Source organism: Zingiber officinale, chromosome 3B (genome assembly GCF_018446385.1).
Source record: "Zingiber officinale cultivar Zhangliang chromosome 3B, Zo_v1.1, whole genome shotgun sequence".
In the NCBI taxonomy this organism is placed as follows: Eukaryota; Viridiplantae; Streptophyta; class Magnoliopsida; order Zingiberales; family Zingiberaceae; genus Zingiber; species Zingiber officinale.
This window is the reverse complement of record NC_055991.1, coordinates 10,310,767-10,335,735: the sequence shown is the minus strand read 5'-3', so window position 1 is coordinate 10,335,735 and position 24,969 is coordinate 10,310,767. Positions and strand designations below refer to the sequence as shown.

Sequence of the window (24,969 nt, the reverse complement as noted above, 5' to 3'; positions counted from 1 at the left end):
TTAAATCGAAAAATTTGTAGAAGGATATTTTTATAATTTTAGGTAATTCATCTCCTATTATCGGATCGTACAGGACTAACAGAAGGGTATTAAGTTGTTTCTCATATATTCATAATTTAATCCTTAATTATGATATATATATCCTTCAAATGAAATGTATAATCATAAAATATTAAATTTTTGACTGTTCACTACAAATACTTTTTAATTTAGTAATTTTTATAGAGTCAAATGAATCACCTCAAATTCCATCTTACCTTATCAATTTTTTTTATACTATTTCTGAGTCAAATGTTCTAATTTAAATATAATTTATTTAATATTAAAAGTTAAGAAATACACAGTATTTATTTAATTTCTACAGGACAACAATGACATTTATTTTTCGTGTTAACCTGGATGGGCTGACGGACAGACTGTGTGAGTAAATCGTCTTTTCCTGCCACCAACATTTATTTATTTATTTATTTTTTTAAAACATATCCTTCCTTCAGTGGACGTCTTTATTTTAATTTCTTATTAATTTTTTATAGAATTCTTAAATAAAATAACAACTAAAAGCAGTAGAAGTTAAGAAGAAAAATAGAATTTCAGCATCTAATAAATCGACATAATATCTAATCAACAGAGTGAAATATGAACGAAATTATATTAATTAATGACTGACTTCATTTAATTCTTGTTTTACTCCTAAAATACCCCTCTTTCATAAGGTTCCAGCGTGTAACACAACGCCTTTCTGGGAAAGACTGAGGGTATTTTGGGTATTTCAAGTTTTTGGAGACTCAGTTTGCTTGGGCATCAAAGGCAGGATTACTATAAAAGCCAAACGCTTCGGCCAAGGAAGAGAAGCGATCTCCGTATCCACGGCATTGCTTTAGGTGTACGGCAAATGGCGGTTGCGTCAAGGATGATGAGGTGGCTTCAATGGGGGTCAGCGAAGAACAAGAAGTACGAGGTCCGATTGGTGGTGCATCGGATCGAGGGGCTGCCGAAGAAATCGGCGGTCGCGGCAGTGGAGGTGAAGTGGAGGGGGCCGAAGACGGTGCTAAAATCGCTGCGGCGCGACCGGGTGAGGCGGAGCTGGACGCGGGAGGAGGAGGTCCGGGAAGGGGGCGTCGTGGTGTGGGACGAGGAATTCCTCATCGCCTGTACCCTCACCGCCCTCAAGGGCGACGCCGCCGCCTTCCTCCCTTGGGAAATCGCCTTCACCGTCTACTCCGTGAGTTGGATTGCCCTAAAAATTTTCCTTTTTCCTTTTCTTTGTTTCTATTTTCTTCGTTATTCCCAAAGTTTTCGATTCTATAAACCTATTGCTTTTAAGTAATATCATTCGGACATCATCCAGGCTTTGAACAATTAGTTTGAATCAAATTTTAGATTCCTCCTAGTCTTCTCAGAGTGCTTCAAAATGTTTTTCGCTCTATCTTTACCTGCGCAGATTTACTTCACAGTCTTAATTATTAATTGGGAGGTTTCTTTCCACTTTTTACTTAACGTTAGAAGAATAAAAAAAAACCCCTTAAAATGTAGTCTTCCATTGCTCTTGTGGATTGTGTGCATATCTTTGTTTACTGACGAGAACTTGAATGTAAAATTTTTGATATTATGTTTGGAATAGCTGATTTTTCGCATTTGTTGAGAATAACACAATGAGAGTTTCTAAAGTATGAAATTGTAAAGTTTATTCAATGATTAAATTCTTCTTGTTTCTGAAAATAATAGATCTTCCTTTTGTTTTAGTTTCAGAGCATGTTCATAAGAATATCTGATGTGTGATATAGTAGTTTAAATCTGAATAACATAATAAATTAAAGTTTCTTCTATCTATGGTCATGGCACCAAACTTAAAGTTTGCAGTTGACTTTTTGCTATTTTATTTGCAAATGACTTTGCAAGTTACACATTTCTGGAATGACATTATTTCTTATATCATGTCTCTGCAATATGAATATTGCGCCCTTGCTGTGCTGCGTTTCATTTTTTGTTGCTATCTGTCAACAAATTATTCCTCAGTTTGATGAATTTCTCTCTTCGAGTTAAGCTATGCCACGTTCGAGATTTTATAGAAAGTTTAGATCCAAATAACCTTTTTAATGTCCACTCTTAGGGTTTAAATGAAGGTACTAAGAATAAGAACACGGTGATTGGAGAGGCTTCTTTGAACCTTGCAGAGTTTGCTTTGACTACTGAAGGGAAGGAGATTGAGACTGCTGTTCCTTTGTCTCCTGCAAGTGTTGCTTCTGAGTTTCAGCCAACATTAAAAGTATGTACGCCCTCATTGATTTTATCGTGATTTTAGTAATAATCAGACCTTTGACATAAATCTTTTAAGTCAATTGTTGGTTAAGACAATCTAGTTTTTCTTCTCTTAATAAGCTGCATGTTTTACCTTTCGTCATCATTTCTGTTCCATGTTATACTGATAATGTGACATTCTTTTGCCACAGTTGACATGTTGCTTACTAGAGTTAAGGAATGTCTATGAATCAGCAGAGGTTGTGCAGAATCATGTAGTTCCTGTTCTATCTTCACCTCCTATCTCTGATGCTTTCCGTTCTGAAAATAATAAATTTCCTCCTAGTAAACCTGGATATAGAAAAATTGGTATACTAAAAGCTCTAGTTTTGTGTCGAAAACCCAAGAAGACAGTGTGTCAGATTGGTTACATCAGTGATGAGAATTCTTCTCATAGGAACATTTCCACACGGATAAAGTGCTCTTCTGGCATAGAGTCACTCAATGATGACCATGAAGATGTAAAATCTATTACGGGGGATTCCAGTGAAAGGAAATCCTTCAACTATGGAACTTTAGCATATGCAAACTGTATGACGGAATTATTTACTACGGGAATGATGACAAAGGACAATGAGGGGTTGATTTATTATAGTCAGCAGAACTCAGGTACCGGTCAATCACATATTGAAGAGAAAAAGATGTTTGTGTCTGAACAACTTATTTCCAACACATCAAAGAGAACTATCCTTTCATGGAGCCTTAGCTTCAGATATACAAAGAATAAAGAGGAGCCTCTTTTAAAGAAATCAAATGCAGCAGAGGGTGGTGATGACATTGATTTTGTTCGGCGTCAACTAAGCTCTATTGAAAGATCAACATCTCTACAGGTATATTCTGGTTATTCACTAGTTCTTGTGATGGAATTGTGATTCTTCATAGTTATATTTAGTTGCATTCTTGGTAGGCATGCATTAAGCAGGTGTTGAAACTTATTTTTCCATTTATATAATTCCTGTTTTTCATTTATTTTTTTGTTTTTGTTATATTTGATCCGGTGATGATGTGGGTGCCACCAAAGGCGAGTCAAAGTAAGGAAGACCGACTGACGTGAAAGATAAAGTTAAGTGGGGTATCCTAGTCTGCCGAGCGAACCATGCCGTGTTGAGCGGACCAGGTATGGCCGAACGGGCAAGTTGCGGTCGAGTTGATGGTGATAGATGTGTGGACAAGTAAGCTGGGTTCTACCCTGACCGGGTAAAATGACCCTCCGGTAACAAAGAGAAATAAGCAGCAGTTGGCCTCACCGACCGGGCTTTGCGTCCGGTCTGTGCTGGATAATCGCGGACAATCAGGAAACAAGGAAAATGACAAGTCGACAAGTCCTGAGGACACCGCCGAGCGGAGCCAGCCTAGCTGAACGGATCCCGATCGACTGCGCATAACCCCATCAAGTATCTTGTCATATCCTTTTGTGAGTTTGTGTCGCTGACAGCAAGGCATGTCTAGGCAATCATACGTTAGAAGCTTCCAGACTGTCACATAAGATGATTGCATGACTGCTTAAGGTATGATGTCCTGTCTCTTCCTAGGACACCTAGGAAGATGTGCCTACGCCTTGAGATGCATGCATGAGCACCATGTTGACATTATAAAAGGGGGTTCCTAGCTATAGGAAAAGGTATGCGCAACTTTGTCTTCTACATCTACTTGCTACAATTAGGGGTGTAAATGAACCAAGCTGCTCATGAGATATTCAAAGCTCGATTCGATAAAAGCTTGTTTAATTAGGCTCGTTAAGATAAATAAACCAAGCTCAAATTTCACAATACTCGGTTCGTTAGCTCGTGAAGATGTTTGTTAGTAAGTTTATGAATCAATTTTTAATTGAAAAAAATAATAGCTTTGATATTGAATTTATAGAATTTACACTCTACTTATGGAAAATAGACAAATATATTAAATTTATTTATTAGAATAAAATTATAAATTTAATAAGAATATTATAATTTTCTCTAAATATATAATTTAGTTTTTAATGAATATTTAAATTTATAATTTATATTTATTAAACTCATTTAGGCTCGATAAAAATTCGAATAAGCTCGTGAGCCATGAATATATTCGTTAAATAAAGTTCGAGCTAGACTCGATTATAAACTAGTCAAACTCAAACATTCAAGAGTTTGGCTCGGCTCGGCTCGGCTCGATTACACCCTTAGTTATAATTCCCATTTCTTAAGATCATCGGACACTGACTTGAGCATCGGAGGGTCAACGACGGGAACTCCTTCCCGGCTTGGTACTGACGTTTGTTATCTTACAGAGCTACGTGAAGTCTTCGCCACGTCAACTGTATAGCCACATCCCAGCTTGTCATCTTAGCTGGTTTTGGACAGCATCAATATTGAAGGCAAAAATCGATATCTTTTGCCCTGTTTGCTTATATTGACATCCTCGGTTAGTACAACCATTCATATATCTTAATTCATGAATATTACATTTCCTTCACTGTATTCTGGATATATTTGCTTGCCTACTCTGCTCTGTCTATGAGCACCATTTTAATCATATAATAGCTTTCAAATAACTTCAAATGTTATTGCAGGACTGTAATGGCAATTCATCGGAGAACTGCTCACCAGCACATGACTTTGGTGATGACAACTTTGTAGTAGGGAGATGGGAACTGAAAGATATAATAAGCCGTGACGGTCAGTCGAAGCTCCAAACCCGAGTCTTCTTTGCTTCGATCGACCAGAGGAGTGAACAAGCATCCGGTGAGGCTGCTTGTGCTGTTCTTGTTACCATCATCGCCGACTGGTTTTATGCTAACCCCCATGTGATGCCTATCAAATCTCAATTAGACCAACTTATCCGGGAAGGCTCTTCTAATTGGAGGGACCTTTGTGAGAATTGTTCATACAAGGACCGATTCCATGATAGACACTTTGACATTGAAACTGTCCTCGAGGCCAAGATTCGACATCTTTCTCTTGTCCCTGCAAAGTCCTTTGTGGGATTCTTCCATCCTGATGCTGAAGCAGCTGATGATGGTGAAGAATTCAACTTTCTAAAGGAGGCTAAGTCTTTTGACGAGATCTGGGATGAAATCAGCCATGCTGAATTGGAGACCTCAGCCGCCGACGATCCTCATTTGTACATTATCAGTTGGAATGACCATTTTTTCATCCTCAAGGTCGAGCACGATGCTTATTACATAATAGACACACTTGGGGAAAGACTTCATGAAGGGTGCAGCAAGGCTTACATCCTCAAGTTTGATGAAACCACAACAATTAGCAAACAGAGAATGAAAGCCACACAGGAAGAACCCGATATTGTGACCTCCAATTCTGAGGATGAGCTCATATGCCATGGAAAGGAATCCTGCAAAGAATACATCAAGAGCTTCCTGGCAGCCATACCAATCAGGCAACTCCAAGCTGATCTAAGGACCAGATCGACTACCTCCACGCTAATCCATCAGCGCCTCCAGATCGACTTCATTACACTCAAGAGCTTCAAGGAGAGACCGGTGGAGCCTGTATGAGAACTAACCGAGAAGTTTCTGTTCTTTGTTCTCCAGTGCTGCAGAGTCTGAGATTGAACCTCAGGGAGAAGAGAGGCAACAGCATCATCTGAGTTGTCATTGGCCTCCAGAACCAGACCAAGCATTTTTTTGTTAGAACAGCAATCCTACGAAAGTGTAAAATGATTAGAACAAGGATATCTTCCCTTTCCCCATGTTCTTGGAGCAAGTGTAAAATGATTGCAGATTGGAGTATTGAAAGTGATCTCTTACAAAATAGAATAAAGTTGTGCACAATAAATTCTTCTCTTGGACCCAGTAATGCCCTTTCTGTTTCCCATTTGCAATAAAAGTTCATTGCTCCAAGTTTAAATAAATGAGAATTTTAACTTTAATTGAGATTTCTGAGTACATGTAGTTGTGATTTGAATTTATCAAATAGATGAGTCAGGAAGAAATATTTTATATTTTTTAAATTAGTTGGACGAAATCTGAATCATATATAAAAACTAATGAAAAAAGTCAACGGGACGGATCAGTGATTCTAACAGTACAGGAATGAAAAAAAAAAAAGTCTGACAAAAAAAAACAAAAAACGGTTCAAATAATTTATTGATCCGGCCGCCGTGCCATCGCCAGCGGAACGACCTCGGCGAGCGGCGTTGGCATCGGGCTCGGCGCCGGCGACGCCCGGCAGACGGGGCACGTCGACCGCGCCCGCAACCACGGATCCACGCAGTCGACGTGGAACAGGTGTCCACACTCCGGCAGCAGCCGGACCACGTCGGCGTCGCGATAGTCCGCCAGGCAAATCGAGCAGCATGACGCCGTCGTCCTCGTCGCCGACGTGGCTCTCATCGCCTCCGCGTGCGTCACCTTCGGGTAACTCCCCAGCGTCTCCTCGTCGAGCCCTGCCGCCTCCACGTCCGGAACGGCCGCCTCCTCCGGCCGCCGCCGCCGGCGCGACTGCGGCGCCGTGTCCCCGCCGTCATGGGAGGTCCGCAGGCAGAAGAACGACATGAGGGTGATGGTGCCGACGAGGACCAAGATGCCGGCGAAGATGCCAACGCCGAAGCCGAAGCCGGTTATCCGCGCCTGCGAACCGCCGGGAAAGTAGTACGGATCCGAGCTCGTGCCGTTGCCTCCGCTGCTCATGATCGCTATCGCTCGATTTACTTCTTCTTGATCTAAAGAACTATTGAACTCAATCGAAAGGCCGTTTTCTCGATCTATCAATGTCAACGGGTAGTAACCCGGCCTTATCGATCAAGAATCATCTCAAAGTCAACGGTTCTTCGAACCAAATTGCGGCATGCGAGTTGACTTTGCGAATGTAGTCAAATTTGTGAGCTGTGATTTGGATTACGAAAAGACAACAAATTACCAAAAGTAACATTAAGTTAGCTATTCATTATTTTATTTTGTTTTGATAATATAAGTTTTTAAATTGGCCGTAATTCTGAAGATAATTAAGTTAGCTATTCATGTGGTAAAGATGAACGCCCTCATATAGGTGTTAAAGAGAGAAAAATCATAATTCTGAGCGGCCTTTTAGATAAGAGGAACTTATTCCTAATAGCATAGCTAGGAATTTTAACCAGTACAAATTCAATAAATTAAAAAAATAATATAATACAAAATCTTTAGTCATTGATTCTAATTGATCCGTTGATCCTAGAATTTATCTATGACTCAAAATTAAAAAAAAAATAATACAATACAAAAATATTTAGTCATTGATTATTATTGAAATAGTGATCCGTTGATTCCTGAAACTTAAAGCCGATGAATCATTTATAATCTCACTTTAACATAATATTTAACATTGTATATATGAGATCTTTATTTTGATTTAAATAATCATCCTAACTAACAAACTAATAAAATAAAATTTACACTTTACACCTTTCCTTCAATTAATAAAATATGAAAGAAGAAAAGAGCAATTTATTTCTCTTGTTGTTATGATTGGACAAAAGGAAAAAAGAACTACTTATAAAGGGTTGCTTGCTAGAAAAAAATAAAAGGAAGATAGTTACTTTTGAGGAAAATAGAGAAGAGAAGATAAAGAGGAAGAATAAAAAGAGGAGAACTTTATCTTTTTCGTTAGCAACATTGACTAGTGTCGGTGAGCTCGACAACAACACAAAGAGAGCAAGGTAAGGTAAAACAGAGTTATTCTTGCGGTATCAAAAAAACCCCAAGAAAATACAAGAAGAAGAAAAAGATATGAGAGTTGCTCTTGTTGCTAACAGAGGATAGATGCTATGTTTCTTGCTTGCTAGAGAAAAAAGGAGAAAAAAAGAGAACTTTTGTACTTGAAAAGAGGAGAGGAAAAAACTATAGGTTTACTACCGTTGTAGAAGAGAAGGAGAAGAATAAAGGGAAAATAAAAATAAAAGAGAGCGATGGAAGAAGGCACGATAGTGGTGTATGGCAAGGTGTGGGTTGTAGCGTGAGTAGGGAGAAAAGGGAGAGAAAAAGGAAAGAAAATGTTTTCAAAAATACCCTAATTCATTTTAAATCGAGAGAACTTGTTTAAATCTTAAATTTGATTTGATCATAACTTTATCAAATCAACTCTAAATCAATCCCGGTTTGAACCAACATAATTCTTTTCTCCGTGCCTAACTGTTTGATTTAGTTCAAAACTAGATCCAATTTTAATTTAGCTCTCTCACTTTGTGTTCTATAATTAGGTCATTCATTTATTATTATAGATTTTATTTTTAAAATTTAATACTTAACATTCTAAGTCATGATATTTTCTCATAAAAGTGGTACAATGGATAGTTTTGTTAGGACACTCGGGGAGTTAGAGGTGGGTGATTAACTCCAATTGCTTCGTTGATGATGATTTGCAGTAGAAAAACTTGAAGTAATGCTAATACCCTTGATTTTACTTCGTATCCACCTCCTTGAGATGACTAGTTTAAGAGTCCACTATCATTACTCACAGTACACTACAGGGGCGGATCCAGAGATAATTTTTAACGAGGGCTAACAAAATTTATTTTACAACAATAAATATATTTAATAATAAAAAAATTAATTAGACATCATAAAAGGATAAAAATACTAAATTAATAAATTACAAAATTACTATTAAACTATTGCTTATTAAAGTATTGGTTAACAGTTGGTGACATATTAGGTGGTCATTGGATACAAAAATTGAGGTAATTGCATCTTGATTTTTTATCTTTTGAAAACACTGTAATATTTCAATTGTTGAAAAGATATCCTTTTTAATGAATACGACTAGACTGTCATTCATTCACTCATCTTCCATTGTTACGGGGAGAGAAGAGAGACGAAAAATGGAAACGAATCCAACTAACTAGTTTTATTTTGTTTTCTAATAGGTAGTGAAATAAGGAGCACAAATAATATATTATAATACCACCGTCTTAGGTCAGTAAGATATCCTACGTGATCCGAACACGGATCAAATGAGTTGTTGCACACTCAAGTACTGATCATTTGATAAATTTGATGCTATACTAAATTTGATAAACAAATATTAATTATATTAATTTAATAAACCCTAAACTAAATAGATGCTATATAAAAGCCTAACATGTAACTTGATGAGTTGAAACTAGTCTAGATGTGTGACACATTGCCATTTAATGAAACTAGATGAACATTTGACACATTGTGTGTGGAATTTATAATTTCCTTAATGAGGAATTAGGGGTAACGTAAGTTTTAATTCTAATGCGCTGCCACTAACCAAACGAACTCGATGGGGCGGAAGCTGCTTTTCCTCTTCCTTCCTTTGCTGTTTTTTAGTGTCTCGCCGCTACTCTTCTCTTTCGAATCCTACTTCGACGCCTGCGACCCCTGATCCCTTCTAGATCTACCCAGATCGACTCACCGTCCTCATCAACAGCTACTCCGAAGCCCGTCTTCCTCTCCTCAACACTCTCACAGCCTACTACGTCGCCACCTGCTAATCGATGTCGGCCTCATCCTTTGGGGTGACCCCTTCACACCCGCTGCCACCCTGACATCCCTCTCCTCTCAAGGCGGTGGATCCGCCTTCGTCTAACTCCGATAGATCTTGGCGAGGGCTTTAGCCCACTCCAACCCTCGCCTAGATCCGCCCCTGGACTACATTATGAAAACCTCCTTTTAGGAGACGGAGAAATCTTATACAAGCAAATACAAGAAATATAACAAGAAATGTAAAAAAGAATACGGAAATAAATAAACAATGAATGACTTTTGCTCTTGATCTCTTGTTACTATATATTGCCACTTGATACTTGAAAAATACAGCAATACTTGTCTCCAAGAAGTTTCAAGAATTGGCGAAGAGAGTGAAGAAGAAGAATATATTAATTTGAATCTTTGAACGCCTTTATATCCCGCAGATTAGGGTTCCCAATCGATTGGTCTTACCCCCAATTGATTGTCACGTCAGATCCAAGCAAATCTAGTCGTCCAAACGTCACAATGATTTTTTTTTCTTTTTCTCTCAACAGATTAGCCAATCGATTACTAGGTTTCTTAATCGATCACCCATTCGATTCATAAGTCCTATGTTCACTCGCGACCTTCTCCCAAATGATCACCTGATCGATTTAGAATCTCATTGTTTGTCACAAGCTTCTCCCAATCGATTGGACACTTTCCTAATCAATTAAGCATAGAAAAACAAAGTACTTCACGAAAAACCTTACTTTAATCAATTACCCAATCGATTGAAGAGGGTTGAATCGATTTAGCGTCTCTCTATTCTCGCGAGAACAAACCCCAATCAACGTCTCTCTATTCTCACTTGATCGATTAAACTCCTCACGAGGAAGCCACTGTGCTCCGTGAAAAAAAAAACTCCTCTTGATCGATTAGCTCATCGATCAAGTGTTCTCCCAATCGATTACCTAATCGATTAAGACATTTATTGTTTCGCGAAGAAAAACTCCCAATCGATCACCTAATTGATTGGTCTAACCCTTGATCGATTGCATAATCAATTCAGAACCTTTCTGTTTCACGAAGAAAGGCTTTCAATTTACCACCTGATCGATTGACTTTGGCCCAATCAATTACCCAATCGATTGTCAAATCCTAACTTGGTTAACCCAAGTCTAGGTTTCCCTTGCTTAACTTCCGATCAACTATGATCTGTTGGAACTTCCCACCAAGTGTCTGGTCGACCTTTGACTCACTTGGACTTTCTATCGTATGTTAGCTTCTCATTGGACTTCCGATCACGAAGTGCGATCCTCCTTGACCCACTTAATTTTTCTCTTGCCTAACCGCAATTACGAATTTCCTCTTGTCAGTGTGCGGTCCTTCTTGACCCATTTAGACTTTCCTTTGCCAACTTGCGGTGCAGTCCTCCTCGACGCACTTGGATTTCCCTTTGCCAACATGCGGCGCGGTCCTCTTTGACCCATTTGGTTTTCCCTTTGCCAACGTGCGGTTCTCCTTGATCCACTTGGATTTTCCTTTGCCAACGTGCAGTTAGGACTTCCCTTTGCTAACGTGCGGTACTCCTTGACTCGCTTGGACTTTCCCTTACCTAACCATTAAGTTAGAATTTTACCTTGCCTAACTTTCGAGTTAAGATTTTGTTTTGTTTAACCTCCAATTAGGACTTTGTCTTCCCTAACCTCGGGTTAGGATTTTACTCTTATCTAACCCTTGACCTAACCCTCGACTCTGTTAAATATCCAATTTTTCACGACCTATTTGACTTTCCTCTCACATATCGTCATGTATCCAGCCAATCTTAATCTACTTGATCTCTTTCAGATATTTTCCAAATATATTATCTAAACATCAAACCTCAAACTCGAATCTACTCGATCTTAATCAAAATTGATCAGTCTTAACTCAGGATAATTATACTAATAATCTTCCAACAAGTTTAAGTTGAGGGCATTTTAAAGACGTCGTCAATTCCTATTTTTCGATAATAAACGGTGATGAATTAGCTGCTAAAGTGACCATAAAATATAATATTATTTTTTTTAATGTCAAGGATGGTCGCACCTCGGTCTTACTTAGGGGCAGGAATCCTCTGATCCAGGATCTCTGGATCAGTCCTGATCCCCTATTCATTCATTGGTTGGATGAGTTGGATCTCACCTGTTTAATAGGTGGGGTCCAATCCACCCAATCAATGAATAAATAAGACATCTTCTGATCTAGAATAAACAAGTAGAGTCCAATCCACCTAATCAATAAATAAATAAGACCTTATTTTATTTAAAAAATTTAAACCAGAGGATCTGACCTTCCTACTTAACTTCACCCTTCTTATTTCTTAAGGAAATGAATATAATGTGATTTGAATCTTACTCTGTGATACAAGTTTACAATCCTAGCACCACCTAGATTATGATCGTGGAGCTAAGTTAGCTATTCATGCTTTGACAGCAAAAACAAACGCTGACTTTTCTTTTGTTGTTCACTTGTGTAATGCGTTGGCTCTTGCAGTTTTGCTTCAATTTAAAATAGGAAATTAAATTAGATGGTGTTTTAACTAGGAAAAAGATTAAATGAGTATTTTAAATTATGCAAATCATAAAAAAGACGTTCCCTATTAAAAAAATATCAAAAAGACGGTTTTATTTTAATCAAAATTATCTTATATAAAATATCAAAATATTCTTTATTAATTTGGTTAAAATCATTTAAATATCATCAAAATTATTTTAAATGGATCAAAATTACTTTAAAATAGTTATAGAATTTATTAAGTAGCTACTGTATAGCGGTAAAAGCTACTAACTAGCTGGTATGCAGAATATAATTATAGCTAAATTATAAATTTTAAATTTCAAAATTTTAAATTTTAAATTTTAAAATCGAGACACTGTGATATGAAAATATTATTTACCAATTAGTTAAAATTATTTAAATTTCATCAAAATTATTTTAAATTAATCAAAATCATTTTAGGAAGCTACTAAAATAAATCTTAAACTATAAATTCTAAATTTAAAATTTTGAATCCTAAATTCTAAAACTTGAACATTATATATCAAAATATTTTTTATCAATTTCATCAAAATTATTTAAATTGAATTAAAATCACTATAAATTGATCAAAATTATTTTAAAACAATTTAAAAAGATACTATAAGCTATTGTTCAATTATAAAAAAACTACTAAGTCATTGCTATATTATAAAGTATTCTATAAGTTATTAAGTGTTGTAATATGTAGTCATAACTACTATATTAATGTTTAAAGTACAAATATTTCTCGAAAAATTGATGATTTACTAAATTTAAGACACCTGTTTAATTTTTACCCTTTTTATTTTGTTTAATTTTCCAACCACATTCGTTTCGTTAAGTTTTCATCCACTTAAACATAAACACTTTTGGTTTGTTTTTAATTTGATAGTTTGTTAGTGAATCAAATTTTTAAAAGTATATACATCTTTTAAAAAAAACCAAACAAATAAACTTCTGAGAGCAAAATAAAAAATTCCCTAGAAAATATTAAACAATACTTTAAAAAAAACTGCAATCCAGCATCTGTAAAAGTGTATATAGGGCATAAGAAGATATCCAAACCCAATCAATTTATCGCGTGTATAAAATAATAGCCGAGTTGCTGTACAATGAAAATAAAAATAAGACCTATTTCAAAACTAAAAAAGTAAATGTTTTACAAAATCTCAGTACTTAAATTCATTGAAAAAGTCCATCAATTCATGTTTTTGGCTGACCTCTGAACGACCCCTGTTGCCAAAAATGGAGCTATCCAAAACCGAGAATGGTGGGTGCCAATTGTAACAAAGGCTCCAGCGCATTCGGTGCAAACTTCCTGGCGAAGAGGTAACACATTGTTGAAAGTTGATCATTGTATGAACAGTTTTTGCCTGCGATAACTTTCATTAAAAATGCTTCTGTTATGTCTTTCCTGCCAAAGGTTGCTGGGTGAGCACCCCCTCTAGACCAGTCAACCCAAGTGAGACTCCTGTTCGCAAGAAAATTAGGCGATTGGATGTAAAGCATGGTTGGGAAGTAGTGTTCGTCGACGTAGCAATGTGGCCTGCAGTATTTCTCAAACTTCGGGTAATACATGGTGTCCTTAATTATGTAGATGGCCAGTTTGCGGTTCACTTCAAACCATTGAGAACCCTTGCGCCATTGTTCGATGCTCACCTCGGGAGCCATTTCAGGATTGTACCTTCCCCTCCCATATGGACCTGGATCATCAGTCACCCCGATAAAGTTGTATCTTGAACGCATCAAGTATTGGTAGGTTATGTTGAAATCATATAACGGAATGCATGACTCGGACAATAGAAGGAACCATTCATTTGAAATATCAAGTAGAGCATTTGCGAGGAGCCGTCTCTCAGCATCACACATGCTCATCTGCCCCCATTCAGACACCTATTCATGAGATATTTTGTCAATATCACTGTAAAAAGAATGTGACTAGAAGCTAGGAAGATACATAAAGCTTAAACCACGCAATCTAACATAACTAAGTTCAAATTGATGATGTTGTTATTCCAAGTTATTTTCAATTTCATTCAGCAATCTCATCACAAATGTTTTATAATTGCAATTCATCTGTATTATTTTTGGAAGACAAAATCCTAACAATCTTCCATCAGTTCATTTGTCGATTACCCTACAATAGGTCAATCTTTAAACAAATGATGGAAGAAAGAGAATATTGTTATGCACACTAAAATTGGCAATTCATACAAGAAAATATGTTACTATTATAAGAAATTAAATTATATCCAATATAATAGATATTAGACTGAAACCATTATAAAAGAGCAAAGAAATAATGAACATGCATATTATACATGTATAAGGTCGAGGAAAGTGAAATCTCAAAGTCATTGATGGCATTGAAGAAGAAATTTTTGTCAAGTGAAAGTGCAAAGTCAATAGTAGGCAAGGTGGGCTTGGCAACTAATAGATATTAGACTGAAACCATTATAAAAGAGCAAAGAAATAATGAACATGCATATTATACATGTATAAGGTCGAGGAAAGTGAAATCTCAAAGTCATTGATGGCATTGAAGAAGAAATTTTTGTCAAGTGAAAGTGCAAAGTCAATAGTAGGCAAGGTGGGCTTGGCAACTAATAGATATTAGACTGAAACCATTATAAAAGAGCAAAGAAATAATGAACATGCATATTATACATGTATAAGGTCGAGGAAAGTGAAATCTCAAAGTCATTGATGGCATTGAAGAAGAAATTTTTGTCAAGTGAAAGTGCAAAGTCAATAGTAGGCAAGGTGGGCTTGGCACCTAATAGTGACTGAGAAGAGAAATTTGTCCCCTCCATGCACATAGTGGTAAGGAAGTTGAAATTAATAGTGATTTAGACATTATATCATATCATAAGTTATCTTTTATTTGATAACAATAATTATTCTATGCGAAAAAGATTTATTAATCTAAGAGTATGAATGCAAAAGAAATATGTTGTTTGACTAAAATGGCAAATCAATCATCTGTTTGAGATTCTTATCAACCAGATAAAGCATTCTATGTTATAAGATTCAAAGATAATTAGTATATAGCTCGATTGAACTATGAAGTTTAGCAATATGTAACCTTTCAAACAATGATTCGTTTTACAAAACAAGAATATGAAAAACATACTAAAGAAACATTTAAAAGGAATCTACCATTTAGTCATTCCTTCATCTGATTCAGGGTGCTCAGAAGTGAGTCGGGCGCCCCGAGTTCACTCAGTCACCCACGGAGTCGCGCACGGATGGGTGTTGTCTATATATATATATATATATATAAGCTCTCCCTTCAGTTGTTGAAATGACTTGTTCAGATAAGAGAATTAACCCAGTAATTTGTCAAATGAACCCATTAGCCCAAAATATTTAATCTCAAATTAAGAGCAGCACACTCATTTAAGTATGCATCCCTTTTCAATACATCATTATACTTCCAATTGTCATGATTCGCTTGAATGAGAGAACTAACCTATTGATTTATCAATGAAACCATTGACGCAAAATACTTAATCTTAAGTTAATAGAAGCTCACTCATCTAGACTTACAAAGCTTCTTCATTGATGCAATATTTGCCATTTGAAACTAATTTGTGGTGTCATGATTGTGTTGTTGTCCTTCTATCTCCAACATATAACTCTTGAATGCACTTTTGCCTAATAGACCTTTAGAAGATGTCTACTGTGCAGTATCTACTTTCATCAAGTTTATAAAGAAGAAGAAGAAGAAGAAAAAGATATAGATTCAGAAATATGAAACAAGCTAAGCTTTGAAGTAATCATCTCAGAACACATTATGATTAATATGCGTTGTAGATTAAAAAAAAAATGAATTGAACGTTGTTAATGTAGACATAGTCAAATGTATAAAAAAAAGTCATGAAAGTTCATCTTTGAGGAGCAAAGAAAATTATTGTATCCCTTTTAACTGTACAGTGAATTTGGGAATTCAGATTAGGAATTAAATTCACTGAATTTTATCCCATTATTTTGGATCATCTAAAATGTAGAGGAAGCATTCTGCTATTTGTTCATAAATGAAAATGATACCAAAAAGATGTAATTTTTATTAGATAGTGGATAGAATACCTTACTAGGGATCTGCCTCTGGTAAAAGACAGAAGTGGAGGTGAAGTTGGCTTCGTAAGACGGAAGGGAATGAACGTAGATCGAGTAACGGCCTTCATTTCCTCTGAAAAACTTTTCCCAGAGAGGAGACAGCGGCAGCGGTCCCTTCGTCAAGAACATGAACGCAACTTTGGGAATCCTCTTGAAGGGGTACTTACTAACCTGAGGCGCCCAGGACGCGCGCCAAAGCAGCTCCTCGTCGCTCATCGAATGCATCAGGTTGACGGGCGGCCGGATCCAGCGGTCGAGGCCAAGCGATTCCTCGAAGCAGGGGGGACCGCCAGCGCTGCTGGCGGCCGCGGGCAGGGAGCCGATCTGCCAAGTTACGTAGATGCCGAGTGCTGAGAAGCCGACGACGCCGAGGGCGAGGAGAGGGAGGAAGACCCGGAGAAGGAGCGAGGGAAAGGCACGCGGCTGCGCCGCCCTCGACGCCGGTGCCGAGTCCTTGAGATCCTCCAACGAGGGAACCCTCGGCGGCATTGTCGTTAGATCATAACAGGGAGGCCGAAGAGGAAAAGGATCTCGCCATGCACCAAATCGAAGGGCAGAACCCTAATTGAGAAGGAAAGATCTGAATCGGGTCGAAAAAGGATTAGGTGAGTGGTTCATTAAGGGTGGGAGAGTGCGACAGACGGAACTGAACTGAACTGCACTGAATTAGACTAAACAACTGAAAAAAAAAACAAATAAAATAGAGTGAATATTTATCCTATTAAAAAGTAAAGTAAAATAAAATAAAATAAAAAATAATTTGTTTACTTGAAGGTGTGTCATTTGATCAAGACCAAGTATAATAATTTGTTAATTTGTTTACTCCATATGCGACTTTATTTACTTTTTTTTTTTTAAGGAAATGAAGGTATCGATTCATTTTGAGATGATTCATTCAGTCCATGCATATTTTTTTACTTACTACAAAGTAAATTAAAAAAATGTATATATTTTACTATTAAGTTAAATTAGATACTACATGTAACGAATTTTAATAAATTATTTATTAAAAAAAATTCATCCGTTCAATAAATAGAATAGAGACTCAATTTTTAAATATTTAAAAATTAAAAATATTTTATCACTACATCACACGTAAGGTAAATGATCTAGTATATTTGAAAATATATGATGTATTGTATGAGAAACTTAAATTATTGCATGATAGTCCGTCCTACACTGTGATTTACTTACGATCACATAACTAAGGGCATTTGCAATGCCAAGATTTTAACCGGTTTGTAAAATTTAAAAACTCAACAAAAAAAAATTTTAATCGCTGTGTGAAAGTGAAATTTAAGGTTTTTAGTTAAGAGTCGTTGTGAAAAATTAAATTTATTTTTTTCTTTTGGAGATGAAGCGAATGATCATAAAATAATATTATATGTTTGTCCCTTTTAAAATAATTTTTAAAAAAATTATGGCATCTGTGAATTATTTTCCAGAGAAGTTAATTTTATAAATTATTTAATTATAATGTTTGATTTCATGATCCGTAGTAATTTTTTAAGTAAAGATAAATTTTTAATAAAATGATTAGTAAATTATTCTTTTGAAAATAAAGTTAAAATAATCTATAAATCATTATAATTAAATTGAAATTTATGAGTTAATTAAATATTAAATAAAAATTATAAATTAACATAAATTAAAAATAAAAAATTAATTAATAGATTAATTAAAAATTATAAATAAATTAAATTAAAAATCATAATTAATTAAAATATTAAAAATAAAAATTATATAGAGACTAATAAATAAAGATATATGATTTATAAAATAGGTCCAGTATAAAAAAATTATCTAGAAATTATTGGTGATGTGATAAATTATGTGGCATTTTAAAAATTATAAAAAAAATCCTGGGATAGAAATTAACCATTAGATGCCCTATGTTGTCGATCAACAAAAAGATCATATCGAATCCACACCGTCCACGTCACTTCCTTATCCCACAAGTGGTCTAAATCGCTGGTCAAAGATTCTGATCTTTGAGGGAAATATTAAATTTCATAATCAAGACATCTCCTTAAGACATTTCATAAAAATATTATTTTTTATAACGGTAAACAATAAATGTTTGTTTGGTCGAAATAAATAAATTCGGTTTTAAGGGTGAAGATGGAATTTAGAAGATTTGGGCGATGCTCATCGGAAAAAGCTGGAGTGGAGTTTACGGCGACGGGCACAAGACGGTATACACGTGCGGTCTCTGACCGAGACGTCACGCAACCGGCTACTTCCGGTCGTCCCCTCCCGGCCTCCCCTTTCTCTTTTCTGTTCTGCGCTGAAGAAGCCGGAAAGGGAAGCTGGAGAGAGAGAGCGCATCGCCTCTCTTTTCAAAATCGTTCCTTTTTTAAATGCAGATTTCGTTATTCAATAGTTGAATCTCATCGCTCTCCGTGAATCTTATCTCCTTCGTAGTTTACCAGGTTGCATTAGATCTCTTTGCTTCGCCTGCGAGCTGGGAGGCGAGGCACTCTATGAACCCTAAAAAGCTGGCAATTTGCTGGCTTTTTCGTCTTGTTTGAGTTGTTTGGACCAGATTTCCGTCTCTTTCACTCCCTTTTGCTCTTCCTTTTTTTTCCCTCCTGATTTGCGTCTTTGCTCGCTGATGATTTCACCTTTTTCTGAGCGCCGAGCAAGTCCCTGTGCGAATTAGGGCTTTGGGAGAGAGGAAGAAGAGCCCTTTGGGAGAGAACGTGTTCGATTATAAGTTTATCATATTGGCGATGATTACAGGTTGCTTTTTGGCCGGCGTTTCCGAAGCGGAGGTTATCGGAGCTCTCAAGTCCTCCGCTTCCAACAGTTCCTGCTTTCGTCTTGCTTTGGGATGCAAAATTTGGTGATTGCGGTTATCAGCGATGCCACAGTACCAGCATCACGCTTCCTGGAGGACGGCGGGCGGCGGGCAGATCATAGATCTGGAGACCGCCGTCAAAGACGGAATTTTGGGTGGCTCTGGCGCCGGCGGAGGCACCTTGGAAGCCGCTTCCGAGAAGTTTGACCTGCTGAAGATGATCGAGGAGCTCGATTCCGCCGTGGCGGTGGAGGAGATGCCCTCGGTGTTCATCTGCCCGATCTCCCTCGAGCCCATGGTGGATCCCGTCACTCTCATCACCGGCCAGACCTACGAGCGCGCTAACATCCTCAAGTGGTTCTCCACGGGGCACCTCACCTGTCCAACGACGATGCAGGAACTCTGGGACGACGGCGTCACTCCTAACCGGACCCTCCACCACCTCATCAACGCCTGGTTCTCCCAGCGTTACCTCCAGATGAAGAAGCGAGCAGAGGACGTGCAGGGCCGTGCCGCCGATCTCGTCCAAACCCTAAAGAACGCCAAGGGGCAAGCAAGAGTCCAAGCCCTCAAGGACCTGCGCAAAACCATCGCCGCCCACCCATCCGTCGACAAGTCCGTGGTAGATGCCGGCGGGGCGACGCTCCTTTCCTCTCTCCTCGGCCCCTTCACCTCCCACGCCGTCGGCTCCGAGGTGATCGCCATTCTGGTCAATCTCACTTTAGATTCAGTGGCCTTCACCAATTTGATGCAGCCGGCAAAGATCTCCCACATGGTGGACCTTCTCAGCGAAGGCACAATCGATACCAAGATCAATTCCGCGAGGCTCCTCGGAATGCTGATGTGCGAGAAGAGTTTCCGGCCGGAGGTGGTGTCGAGCATGAGCCTCTTGGTGGCATTGCTGAGATTGGTGAAGGACAAGCGGCATCAGAACGGAGTCGCTGCCGGACTCAGCTTGCTCAAGGCCATCTCCTCCTCTCACGAGCAAGTCCGCAGCTTGATGGTGCGCGTCGGGGCGGTGCCGCAGCTGGTGGAGCTATTGTCGAACCCGAAACGGGAGCCGAAGTCGGTAGAACCTGCATTGCAGATCTTGAATGATCTTTCAAGCACACCGGTCGGATTGTCTGCATTGAAGGATTGCCCTCAGGCCATTCCCACGGCAGTGAGGATCTTGATGAATGCCTCTCAAGCTTGTACTCAACATGCATTGTCTATATTACAGTCCGTCTGCCGACTAGCCCCCGACGAGTGCAGTTTCCTCGCCGTCGAGGCCGGGCTGGCCGCGAAGCTACTGCTCGTGATCCAAAGCGGTTGCAATCCGGAGACGAAACAACAGGCTGCCGAGCTACTGAAGCTATGCAGTCACAATTATCCCACAACTGTGTTCATTTCCAAGTGCAATCTAACGAGAACATTCCAATAGCTACCCGAATCATAAATTTATCGTTAACAATCCGCGATCGAAGATGTGAGCATTTGCAAGTTTGGATCAGGATATTGGATCCTCATGACTCAAGAAGGCTCCTGCTTCTTGTGCATAGTTCTATCTATATACATGGAACTCCCATTCTTGATAAAAGAAGAGATCTTCATGTTTAATAAGCTGGTGAGCTTATGAATCTCCTCGCTGTGGTGTTTGAAACTGCAAAGATTCACATTCCTTTCAGAACTGTTAGTTTCAAGTTGATTTCGATTCTCACTTTTATAAATCATTAAAATAGGAACTCCAGTGCTGTAAGGCATAGAAAGCGGAGGCTAGAGACATACTGAACAAGCCTATTCTTAGCATTGATTATCCACAAAGTGGTGATGGAATGAGTGACCTAATTGCACCACAAAATGCTTCTGCTTTTTTGGTTTCGACTTTAACTTTTTAGGTGCGTGAGGACGTGATGACCATTGACCGGTGACCAAGATGGGCGATCGACATCCCAAATTGCTTTCAGGGAATCGAAAGTGACAGGAGATGGGCCATGAAGACATGACACACACTGGGAGACACTCGAGGTCTCGAGCAAGCAAGTCATGACCCTTTTTATTGGCTTCCTTTCTTTGCACTCAACGAGTAGCCGTTGACGCTGGCAGTGAGAGGTGCGGGCCTCCCTGATTCTGCCTCTCTGTGCATGCCACTTCAAGAAGGGAAGACTAGCAAGGTGAGCAGCAGCAGCAGTACAGCTTTGAGATAAGATATCAGCTCCCACAGAGAGGTTGCTTTGCTTGTGAGGAAAAGGAAATATAGTGTGGCTCTTAAGTTATCAGCCTCCCTTATTGCCTCGTGCGAAAGGAGCGTTCCATCGAATTTCTTGGAGGGTTCCTTTCCCATTTGATTGCGTGAACAAATGTTTAGGAGCTTGAGTTAGTGCGCGCTTGACTTAAGATCTGTGCGTGCACACGGAATGTCACACTTTTCTTGCACGGTCAAACATGAATAAGACCTTCATATTGGTTCGGTGCTGATAAAGACGGCTCGTGCATGGATCATTAATCACCACAGATCATTAATCACTTTTGCTAGCTGATCTTGATTTTTTTTGTCCCGGGACACGATAATAAGGGATAAGACCACTGCCATGCAATTCAAATTATTTGTAATATTGGGCTCTTATTTGTACTTTTAAGATTTATTTAATTATCAGTGAGAAATTTTGGTGGGACACCTGTGTAATTAATAGATTTGAAAAGTTGAATAATTGAATTAATAAAAAAAAATTGATCACTACGTTTTGTGCAGAAAACATGTGTTTTTATGTAACACATTACTTCGACATTGATGGCTCATTAACATCATCATTATTGTAATAACACACCATTATTTTCCGTTAAAACGAAGAAGAGATGCCAAATATTGCCCTTGATTTGTTGAGCATGCTCATTTACTTCCCGAATTACTGACCACTGAAAATTTAGACACACTGAGACAAACAATATCATTAACATTAAATGCACCCTTTATTTTTTTTTTAGTGCTTAGTAATGGAAGATTTTTTGAAGAGGTTTGTGAAATATTTTTTTTTTTTTTTAAAAACAACTCTAATCCTATGATGTTTTGAGGTTTTTATTTTAAGAATCATAATCTTGCAAAATTGGGAATGTGGATGGGGTATAGAGATAGTAAATAAAAAATATAATAAATAAAAATTATGATTTACTACTGTACAACTCATAAAAAAAATTATTGGAAGATTTTTTTATAATAAAGAGAATAATATGGGCGATCGTGAAAAAACTCCCTAAGATTTCTTCACAAAATTCAAATCTTAGCAGGTAATTTGAGGTGGCTTGAAATTTTTATATTTTAAAATTTATTTAATTGGTTCATTGACCAGTTTGATATTTAAAGTTTATTAAATTATTTTTAAAGATTTATTTATTTATTTAAATAAATATATTTCCTTAAAAAAAATCACAACTTCTATTTCTAGAACTCATCAGCTGTACATTTTCAAAGATTTGGCATGAAATTTCTAGGATGTTTTAAATTTTCAATAAAGTTACTTCCCTACTAAAAGGTCATTACATTAAGATCTGATCAATAAACACAAAACATACTTTAGATTTTATGCTGAAATCAAAGCAAATCCTCTTCTTCGAACTTGATAAACCTAGCCAACGAACTTTAAAAACAAAATAAAAGTGAGAAAGAAAAGAAGAACTTAACAATCTGGGCAGAAATATAAGAAGCAAAAGCTTATGATTCAATATATCTGCAAACAATTATTTGGTTCTATCAAAGGTTTGATTCAATACAATAAGAGTTTCGAGTAGTGTTCTATACTGTCACTTTTACCCTCGACGAGGAACACAGAAGTGGATCAGAAGAAGAGAAGGACAGAGCAGAAGAAATGTAACATGAACTCAAAAAACAGCATTATTTATTAATATTCTAATGAAAAAAAACATATATTAAAAAGAGGAGAAGAAGAAGGAGGAGAAGAAGAAGGAGAAGAAACTTTGGTAGCAATAACAGCTTAAACTTGAGATTTAATATTCATCAAATAAAGAAGAATAAAAAAAGAACTTCAAAAACAGAGCTTGTCATCCATATCAATGCTTCTTGCCCTTCCCTTGAGTATAAATGTAGTCAGTGTGAGCCTCCAGTGTTCTCCTCATTAGGCACTCATCCTCCCCAACCTGTTCACAGCCTTCCTCTATCTCTTCTGATTCCCCAACCTATCAAAATTTCCAACATCAAATTTATAAATTATCAAAGCATAACCTTTTTCTTTTCAGTAACAATATTGAAAAAAAATGAAGAAGCTAGAGAAAAAAGGTAAATAATAAAACTTACTTGCTGCTGGGCATTTGCGGGATCAGCTGGTTCATGCCTTGCTGCTTCAGCAAGAGAGGCGAAGAGGAGAAGAGCAATGAGGAGGAGGAGGGCGGTTGACTTGGACATTGTCTGATAGAGCGAGTTAATGATGGAGTTGTTTTGGTTGGAAGAGGGAGGAGGTGGCTTTATATAGAGGCAAATAGAATGAACTCGAATTAAATTGCATTTAAAAAAAAAAAACTAGCTAGTTTTGCAGTGTGTACAAGGTTGATTGCCGACTAGGTTATTTGTTCTATTGCTTTTGCCCTTTCTGTTGTTCATACTCTTAACAGAGAAACAAAACAGGAATCTTCTACCTTCTTTCTGAAAATAAAAATATTAATATTTTCTGTAAGAAAAAAAAGAGAGACTGGATATTAGCTGTTATAATACTTAAAAGTTATTAAATAGCTACTATAATGTTGTTCTTTATTTTGAATGTTAATGTAGCAATTATAATTAGTTGGAATAATATATAGAAATTATTATATAGTTGTTACAATGTGTAACATCTAATATATTATTATGTTGTTGTTGTTATAATAACTATTTAGTTGTTTCTATTATTGTTTAAAAGTGATTTTGATGAAATTTAATTAATTTTGATTAGAGTATTTTGATATAATAGTACTTAAAGTTTAGAATTGAAGATTCAAAATTTTAAGATTTAGAATTTACCTAAATATTATAGCGGTTATTCGCTAACTTTTATAGCATAAAAAATCATCAACTTCATACTTAATCAAACAGAATCATAAATTTACTTTAAACATATAATAATTAATTACTGAATAATTTTTATATGTTATATTAGCAACTGAATAATTTCTACATAACGTTACTAAAATATGAGATATTTTTGAAATAAAATCAAAAAGTGTCTTTTTTAAATTATTATTTTTTAACGAGACGTCCTGTAAATATGTAATTTTAAATAAAAACACGGAAGGGAAAAAGGCAACAAGTTGACTTGGTTGAAGGAAAGATTTACATAGATTTTGTTTACACGAAGCATTTGGCAAGGGAGTTGTGTTGGTTGGATCCAGCTTGATGATTTAAAGTGCTTCACCTTTTTCCGCAATTAGAGTTACTTTCTCTTGGGAAGATTGAAAGCTACAAAAGGAAGGATTCGAAGAATGAAGACTTTGAGCAAGTTTATTCCATTATTTGAAAGTGACTTATAGATAAATACTGATTTTTTATTTTCAAATTAAATCTCCTAAAATAGTAAATATCAATTGACAATGATATGGCGCTAACAAACACGGATTTGAAGGTCAAAGAATTCAAAATTCTACGCGGTATTCAAAGTAAAAAAAATCATCAAATGAGTGGATATTAATTTGTCTAATTTTCATTGTGTTCTTATTAGTTTACATTTTTGGATAATGACTCGATATTAGGTTGTTTACTTTTCATTGAGTTCTTATTAATTAGTTTTCTCCGCAACTCAAAATAATAACCATCGAACCTTTTTCCATGTTAAAGTCTTGT

General features: G+C 36.9%; 5 protein-coding genes across 6 annotated transcripts; 2 read left to right on the top strand and 3 right to left on the bottom strand.

Annotated features, from left to right (window-relative positions):
- The first annotated feature begins 866 nt into the window (after positions 1 to 866).
- Positions 867 to 6,103, top strand: LOC122055864. Its single transcript, XM_042617530.1, has 4 exons — positions 867 to 1,222; positions 2,111 to 2,266; positions 2,451 to 3,128; positions 4,847 to 6,103. Exons 1-4 carry the CDS (start codon positions 893 to 895, stop codon positions 5,789 to 5,791), a joined length of 2,109 nt encoding a protein of 702 aa, XP_042473464.1. The 5' UTR covers positions 867 to 892; the 3' UTR covers positions 5,792 to 6,103.
- Positions 6,104 to 6,379: 276 nt separating this feature from the next.
- Positions 6,380 to 6,925, bottom strand: LOC122054674 (putative RING-H2 finger protein ATL71). The gene has a single exon (XM_042616114.1). The coding sequence runs from the start codon at positions 6,923 to 6,925 to the stop codon at positions 6,380 to 6,382; it is 546 nt and encodes a 181-aa protein (XP_042472048.1).
- Positions 6,926 to 13,303: 6,378 nt separating this feature from the next.
- On the bottom strand, positions 13,304 to 17,026 carry LOC122055863 (glycosyltransferase BC10-like). Of its 2 annotated transcripts, XM_042617529.1 has the most exons (3): positions 16,538 to 17,026; positions 16,337 to 16,447; positions 13,304 to 14,140 (listed from the first exon to the last, which is right to left on the bottom strand). In XM_042617529.1, the coding sequence occupies exons 1-3, from the start codon at positions 16,853 to 16,855 to the stop codon at positions 13,499 to 13,501; spliced, it is 1,071 nt and encodes a 356-aa protein (XP_042473463.1). In that variant the 5' UTR covers positions 16,856 to 17,026; the 3' UTR covers positions 13,304 to 13,498. The 2 variants fall into 2 exon arrangements, with proteins under 2 accessions (XP_042473463.1, XP_042473462.1); XM_042617528.1 differs by having other exon boundaries at positions 16,337 to 17,024.
- Positions 17,027 to 18,540: 1,514 nt separating this feature from the next.
- Positions 18,541 to 21,710, top strand: LOC122055862 (U-box domain-containing protein 30-like). The gene is made up of 2 exons (XM_042617527.1): positions 18,541 to 20,772; positions 20,888 to 21,710. Exon 1 carries the CDS (start codon positions 19,231 to 19,233, stop codon positions 20,587 to 20,589), a length of 1,359 nt encoding a protein of 452 aa, XP_042473461.1. The 5' UTR covers positions 18,541 to 19,230; the 3' UTR covers positions 20,590 to 20,772; positions 20,888 to 21,710.
- A 1,306-nt stretch (positions 21,711 to 23,016) lies between these two features.
- Positions 23,017 to 23,615, bottom strand: LOC121968069 (phytosulfokines-like). The gene is made up of 2 exons (XM_042518582.1): positions 23,455 to 23,615; positions 23,017 to 23,336 (listed from the first exon to the last, which is right to left on the bottom strand). The coding sequence occupies exons 1-2, from the start codon at positions 23,560 to 23,562 to the stop codon at positions 23,211 to 23,213; spliced, it is 234 nt and encodes a 77-aa protein (XP_042374516.1). The 5' UTR covers positions 23,563 to 23,615; the 3' UTR covers positions 23,017 to 23,210.
- Between the last annotated feature and the right edge of the window lie 1,354 nt (positions 23,616 to 24,969).

Excerpts from the sequence above, each read along its gene's own strand:
- LOC122055864 (XM_042617530.1), top strand. The coding sequence starts at position 893 with ATGGCGGTTGCGTCAAGGATGATGAGGTGGCTTCAATGGGGGTCAGCG. Across the intron at positions 1,223-2,110 it reads TCGCCTTCACCGTCTACTCC|GGTTTAAATGAAGGTACTAA; the intron begins GTGAGTTGGATT and ends GTCCACTCTTAG. Across the intron at positions 3,129-4,846 it reads AAAGATCAACATCTCTACAG|GACTGTAATGGCAATTCATC; the intron begins GTATATTCTGGT and ends ATGTTATTGCAG.
- LOC122054674 (XM_042616114.1), bottom strand. The coding sequence starts at position 6,925 with ATGAGCAGCGGAGGCAACGGCACGAGCTCGGATCCGTACTACTTTCCC.
- LOC122055863 (XM_042617528.1), bottom strand. The coding sequence starts at position 16,855 with ATGCCGCCGAGGGTTCCCTCGTTGGAGGATCTCAAGGACTCGGCACCG. Across the intron at positions 14,141-16,336 it reads AGAGGCAGATCCCTAGTAAG|GTGTCTGAATGGGGGCAGAT; the intron begins GTATTCTATCCA and ends TCTCATGAATAG.
- LOC122055862 (XM_042617527.1), top strand. The coding sequence starts at position 19,231 with ATGCCACAGTACCAGCATCACGCTTCCTGGAGGACGGCGGGCGGCGGG.
- LOC121968069 (XM_042518582.1), bottom strand. The coding sequence starts at position 23,562 with ATGTCCAAGTCAACCGCCCTCCTCCTCCTCATTGCTCTTCTCCTCTTC. Across the intron at positions 23,337-23,454 it reads CCGCAAATGCCCAGCAGCAA|GTTGGGGAATCAGAAGAGAT; the intron begins GTAAGTTTTATT and ends AAATTTTGATAG.